Raw genomic sequence first — 7,432 nt, forward strand, 5'->3', positions numbered from 1 at the left:
GGGGAGGTAGAGGGGGAGAGAGGGAGAGAGGGAGAGGGAGGGAGGAGACATTCCATAGGGAGATAACCAGTCTACAATCCCTTTTGCTCCAATCTCCTCTTGGGTTTTTAGGCATGCATGCACTTTCTGTTTTTCAAGCACTGAGTCTAGGACTCCAACTGCAGAGTTGCTCATGTGGGATCCAGCCACCTAAACCACCACACCATCTGGCTGGCCCAAGTTCTCAAATCATTAAATAGAACATGTAAATAAGTAACACAATCCTATTAAAAATCTTATTGTCAAATACTAAATACTAAAAACAAAAGCTTTGGATAACAGTAAGTTTCAGGATATAAGGATATATGTACTTTGTAAATTTATTTGTTTTAATCTTACATTATTAAGGTTGTCATTATTTTAATTCATTTTTCTATATTCTTAGTTACTGATAAACATCAGTTTAAACCAGAACAGATGTTATATAGATTTCGTTTTGATGATGGGACATTTTATCCAAGGAATGAAATGCAGGATGTGATTTCAAAGGTAATGACATGTTCTACAATTTCTTTAATTACCGGAAATCGTGTCATGCTTCAGAAAGATAAAATGCTGTTGAGAGTCTTTTAACGTAATTCTTCTGTTATGGAAAATTCTTAAATTACTTATATAGGCAAGTCTTTTTATTTCTTTTTGGTACTTTGAGAATTCTAATGTAAAATCATTTTTTTATTCTTTTACTTAATTCTAAATGGAGGAAGTATTGTTGGATTACTCAGAAGGTTATATTGAGTAAAAAATGTGTCACATGTAATAACTTGTGGTCATGATATTTGAATAAATTTTAAAAATACAAATGTGTAATATAAACATAATAATTTCCTTTGAACATTGGACAAAATTTACACTGACATCAATAAATAAAATAGATGTATTACTGTATAGATTTGTTTTGTTTAAATTATATCTTAAAATTTTATAGTTTAAGAAAAATAATTATTAAAATAATTATGTATGACATATTATAATGCAATTTAATCATATTCTTTAATGATTTCTCATATTATTTTTATAATATAATATTTGAATAATTTTCTAGTTGGTTGACATTTTGTAATGGTTCCAGAATATTAAAAGTAAATTCATTTGTGTTTTGAAAATTTTCTTGACATCTCTTATGAGTATCTTACTTGTTTTTAATAATCTTTATTTTATATAGGGCGTAAGGTTATATTGCCGTCTTCATAGTCTGTTTACTCCAGTGATAAGGTGAGTCTGGTTTCTAAGTTGTAGGAAACTTGAATGCAAATATTTGTGTTGCATATTAGGTAAATATTTTTCAGCTAAAACTTGTTGGCTTATTTCGCTTTTACTCCAAAAGTGAAGTTCTTATTTTAAGTAAATAATTAATTTTGGAAAATTGCTGAAATTTTCTTAGGCTCTAATTATATAGCATCTTTCACTATTTTTTTATGATTTCTAAAATTATTTTGCCATTAATTCATAATAAATTATAGACTTAATGAAGTAATTCACATTCAGTTCTTAATTAATAAATATTAGTTAAATAATTGGGAGAAGATTTGGAAATGCTATTTCCTCTAATATTTACTATTATGATTACTTGTACATTATTTTTTATTAAATTGTATAATCAAATTAGATAAATATTTTATTTATGATATTTTCTTCTAATAATTTTTTTCCATATGAAAGATTTTATAATTAAAAATTAAGAATTACTTTTGTGTTAATAAGTATAATTTTGTAAATTTATTTTCTATCATTTTTTTTTTCCTTTTAGAGTTTTTTTGCTATAGGTTGCGTGCACTCTCCAGAAAGATAGAGAGAGACAGAAAGTGAGAAATCACCACCTGGGGGATGGCCATGCCACAATCCATTCTCCATTCTCCTCTCAGGATCTTAGGCATACAAGCACATGCACCCAGTGTGAGTTTAAGCCACTGGATCTGGTACTTGAACCGCAGTTGACTACATGGGAGTCCAGCAACATAGCCATTATGCTAACTGCTGGTCCCATGTTTTCCCTTCTAAAGAGATGTGTTCCCCCACCCCCAGAGGGACAAGAATTAGTTTTCAATTTATGTCTTTAGAAAAGCAATGGAAAACTTTTGTTTTAAGATTACTAATAGAGTAGATCTTCAGGAATATTGTACTTTTGTTATATCACTGATGTACATTAACTTCTGATGAATACTAAACTAAATCCAAATGGCCAGATATTATTTGATGTTTACTGACTAAATCATATGTTCAAAAAAAAATTGCAGGTACCACTTTCAACATGAATAAAATACTTTTTAGTCTTGGCTATAAAGTCCAAATATGTACAGTGTTTTTTATTTCTTTCTGGTTTCCAATTCTAAATAATTGCAGAGCTTAAAAAATAAAATAGTCCAGAAGTTGCCATCTAAGAATGCCTACTGATACTGTGTACAGAGACTGTTACGTGCAATTCCCAGAGGAGGAAACATAATCTTACCCCTTCCTCCTTAAAGTGTCCTGGGTACTTTCACAAGTAGACTTCACTACATAGAAATAAGTGTAAAAGAACAAATATTTGGGGACTGCCTGCCATAATCCTATCACCGATTCCCTTGAAACATTTTGGATAATGTAGTACCAAATACTTAATAATAAGTATATACTTAAAATTTTTCTCCTGCTAAATTAATGGAAAACAATAATGGTTTAAGTCTCCGTGTACCTGTGTATGTGTAGACTTCATATATGCAGAGATATATTCTGAAAATACATTTTAACCATAAGGAATTTCTTTTCAAGAAAGTCTCATTCTGTTAGAGCTGATAAGGATAAATTGTTCTTTGGCTTGAAATGACAATTGTTCATTAACTTTCAAGGGAATATTTATGGGCAAAAGACCATAAAATAGATGGAATGTATGATAGTCATGCTTTTAATATGTGTGAACTCAGCTTACAGAAAGAAAAATTACTTGGCATAAACAACCACAGAATCACATGTAGTCTGTAATAAACTCTTTTCCTTTTTAATGATACTTAATGGAAACCAAGGTGAGATGAACGATGAGCTATTAGAAGCGTGGAAATAGATACACATGTTAAAACAAAAACTGCTATTAATTACTGGCTAAACTAGTTCATTTATTATGCAAATCTCCGAAATTTCAACTATATTTCAGGGAGTTTTTTTTATGGAATTGGGTGAAATGATTTAAATAATAATTGTAAACTATAAATAGCCTTAAGTACAGTGAAGGTAGCTAGTAATAATTAGTCATCTCAGACTTTTTATAGTTTGAATTTTTTGACATTTGAAAAGACTACCACATTCTTATTTCCTTTTGGATTCAGGCCTGCAAAAGAAATGAATTACAGATTTCTGCCCTTGACTCCCAGTTCTTATCATGAGACTTGGTTGATATCTAACTAAATTTTGAATAATTTTTATTTCTGGGAAATCTACTTGAATGGGCAGTTTGATGGGGAAAGTTAGTTGGTCCCATTGGTTCCTTGGAGATGTCCCTGAGGGTGTGGTGTCACCATGTCTAGTCTCTGATGAGACGAAATGAATGACAGTTTTCAGTGTCTCTACATCAGGATAGGCTGACAGGTTCCAGTTAGAGCAGAGCCATATGAATAATCCTGCAGTGCACTCTATGGACTATGGAATGGGAATAAAAGGTGCTGTTTTCTTCTCCACATTTTGATATTTTTAGAAGACTCTCCTGTGATTTTTTTTTTTTAAATTTGCTGTAGAGTGCATGAACTCACTGGAGAGAGACAGAGAGAGAGAAAGAAAGAACGTGAGAAAGCACCCTCTCAAGGGTGGGGATGACCATGCCATAGCCCTTTCTCCTCCACTCTTCTCTTAGAATTTTGGGCATTCATGCACACATACCTCGGTTGATTCTAAAGCCACTATGCCTAGGATTTGAACCATGAGTCAGCCATGTGGGATCTAACTGTCTTACCTACTACATCATGTGGCCAGCTCTCCACTGTGATTTAAAGGGAAGAAATTCTATTTTATTAATCTCAAAGTATTAAGATTCTATATTTCTAGCTAAGCTACTACTGGATAGTATTTGGATGTAAAAAAATGTGAAAGATGAAATGTCTTGTTTGGTACCATTGTGAGGTTCTTCCCCTGGAATGAACTAATGAAGAATTTTCCAAGTGTTATACATATTTTGTAAACGTCTCTTGTTTACACACAATTTGAGCAATTGATTTAGATTTATATTGAGTCAACATTGTTGCTGCACACAGATAGCAGATGAAAATATTTCATTGTCTTCATTTATTCTCTTGATTAATAATTTGGTTTCTTTTTTTTTTATAGAGATAAAGATTATCATTTAAGGACCTACAAATCTGTGGTCATGGCCAACAAACTGATAGATTGGTTAATTGCACAGGTAAATAGACAAACAGAAGTTGCTGAGTTTCATTCACTGCTAATTTAAATATAGAGCAAGTGGGGGCAGCTGTGGCTTTGTGGTTAAGATGGCAGGATCCCACTTGGCAAGTTGCATGGTTTGTATATCAGACCCCTTGGCTTAGAAAATACTTTGATGTGCATGTGTATGTATGCCCAAAATCCCAAAAGGAAGGGAGAGATACTGGAGAAGGGATTATAACATGACCATTCTCCAAGGGCAGTGCTTTCTCACTTTCTCTCTCACTCCCTCCTCTCTCCTTTCAGTGAGTACAAAGGCTCTCTGGCAACTTACAAAAGAATATGGATCATGTGAATTAGGTTTTGTTTTTTGTTTCTGTTTTTGTTTTTTCAAAGCCCTGCCTACAAATGAAGCTCAGTGAAGTAACTTGCCTAAAGTCATGCAGCTAATATGAAGCAGAGCTAGGATTTGAACCTAGATAATCGGGCATCAGTGTCCTCAAACTTAACTTTTATGCTATCCAGTCTTTCAAGTGGAAAATGTTTCTACTCTAAAAATCGCAGTTGAAATCTTTTCCCAAAAAAATTAAGCATAATTTGAAAATCACCGAGAATAACTCTGCTCATACACTAAATTTTTTCCCGATGCTTTGTTCATTAGTTTGTTTTTAAGTGTCTGCTCATTAATCTTAGGAAGCTGTTCTGATCTTGCCTTACATCTTTCCCTGAGACAATAATTGTGCATTGATAATAATAAATTTAGTATCCACCTGCATACCTTTAAGTAGGAAAGTTCAGAATTATTATTATTGCTCTATTTCTCAAGATTCTAATGTGGATAGCTGGTATTGAGGGAGAAGATTTTTTATAAGTAAAATAAATCATAGCATCTAGTACATCATAATAGATATTCAAATGTAAATTTATTTTAATGATTTTTTACATATGCTAGGTGAATTAATAAAAATGATCGCATGTCTTATACTAATCAAAGGCTAAGGAAACTGGTATCTACTTTAACTGAACTTAATTTAGTGGAGGGGATAATGTCTGATCAATATGTATGTCATTACGTTTATGTGTTCGTATCAATTTCATAAGAAGTTTTATTGTTTTGTTCATTTTTTTTTCTTTTAAAAATTTGATAAAGGGTACTAGTACTTGCCAGAGAGACAGAGAGAACGAGAAGGAGAAGGAAATTGAGAAAGTACTCTTCAGAGAGGATGGTCATACCACAATCCTTCTCTGTTTTTCCTTTGAGGATTTTGAGGATGTATACAACAAAGCCGGTTTGGTTTTCACACTACTGGCCTGGGACTTGAACTGCATAGTTGGCCATGTGGGATTCAGCCACCTTAACTAAAACGCCACCACGTCCTGCTCTTTGTTTTGAAAGGAAGTAGCTTTCTTTCTTTGTTTCAATTATATAAGAACACTTTATATTTCAATATAACATTATTTTTTTCTCCAGTTATTAATAGTTTATCAATATTTGGTTAAGTGTGCACTTATATTTTGAGATTTTTAATTAATCTTAATTTCTAGACTGTTCAAGATCACTTAGTTTTGTACTTCATATCACTGAAATTATACTTAATAGTTAAGATTTTATATGAAACTCCAAAACTACCTTTAGATAAAAATCCTAATTTATGTGTGCAGTGGCTTTACTAGTCAGAGGCTTTCATAACACCGTGGTCATTATGTGTCATTGGAATGGGTCCTGTATTCAGTATCTGAGCTGAAATCATGCTGTTATGAAATTCATGGGAATGCGTATGATATGTTGCTTATATGAGAAAATTGGAGAACATATATTTTGAGGCAAAAGTTGGTACACTGGTATACATAAGTATTTCTTTATGTATTTATTTATTTATTTACAGTGCACATAAATATTAATTAATTTATTTGTTTAGGAGACATTTTTGCTATTGGGTGCCTGTGCTCGCCAGAAAGACAGAGAGAGACAGAGAGACAGAAAGCGAGAAATCACCCCTCCATGGGGATGGCCACTCTGCAATCCCTTCTTCTCCATTCTTCTCTCAGGATCTTGGGCACGCATGCGTTACGTGCCTGGTGTGAGTTTAAGCCACCAGGTCTGGGACTTGAACTGCGGTTGACTACATGGGAATCCAAAAACATAGCTATTATGTTATCTGCTGGTCCCAAAAATTTAAAGATCTAACTCAGGAAGTGAGTTATTATCATTTTTCATTTTTAGTTATTTATTTATTTTGTACTTTTACTTTCCAAGAGTAAGCATTGGAACAGAATAAGTTGTTCAAAAACTGGACCAAGGCACAATATTTGATGTTCAAATTTTCTTTTTACTGGTCTGTTATGACAATGTTGTTAGAATTTGTATATTATAGAAATTGCATTGGACTGAGACTCGGGCATCTGATATCTCATGCCATTTCTGCTAATAACTAGTTATATAAACTTGGACAAGTCACTCGCTATCTCTGAATTTTAGTTTTCTCAACTGTTTCTATTTACTGGAACAGCTGTGCATGACATCTCTTCTCTATCACTAAAACATTATGATTCTAGTATTGTAAAACATCCACACTTAATTATCAGACATAGTCACCTCTCAGGGCTTAGCTTCACATTAGGACAACATGGTCTGCCTTGGAAGATATGGAATGCTAGGAGAACAAGAGAACATCAAATTAAACTTTCAATCTGATATGAGGAAGAAGTTTAAAAAGTAAGGGTCTTATTTCTACCAAGATTCTCAAATGTTAATACATAATTTCCAGTATTGGCCAGGACACTGAGTTGATTTAGACAGTTTTAGAGGCAGAGTAAGGAACTGGCTTCAATATTGTAGTTTAGGCCCGGAGGGTGGGGGGGTATGAAAGAGGAACCCGAAGGGTGCTGGGAGAGAGCACATGTGCCAGTAAGAGCACAGGATAAGGAGAGAAAGAGAGAGAGGTGGAAGAAGTTTCCACATGGCTCCAGCAAACTAGATTTTTCAGGGAATGAAGATTTTCTACTGATAATTCAGCCTCCAACAAACGAGCTAGTGGCAGAACTA

At 33.3% G+C, this 7,432-nt stretch overlaps 1 protein-coding gene across 2 annotated transcripts in view; it reads left to right on the forward strand.

Moving 5' to 3' along the window:
• Positions 1–7,432, forward strand: part of PREX2 (phosphatidylinositol-3,4,5-trisphosphate dependent Rac exchange factor 2) — a gene marked incomplete in the record, with an annotated part of 373,689 nt that overhangs the window by 167,226 nt on the left and 199,031 nt on the right. For both annotated transcript variants that reach the window (XM_027772626.1, XM_027772627.1), the window contains 3 exon segments: positions 425–528; positions 1,202–1,251; positions 4,330–4,405. In XM_027772626.1, coding sequence (XP_027628427.1) covers positions 425–528; positions 1,202–1,251; positions 4,330–4,405 — 230 coding nt within the window.

This window comes from Tupaia chinensis, unplaced genomic scaffold (assembly GCF_000334495.1).
Source record: "Tupaia chinensis unplaced genomic scaffold, TupChi_1.0 Scaffold000288_2, whole genome shotgun sequence".
In the NCBI taxonomy this organism is placed as follows: Eukaryota; Metazoa; Chordata; class Mammalia; order Scandentia; family Tupaiidae; genus Tupaia; species Tupaia belangeri.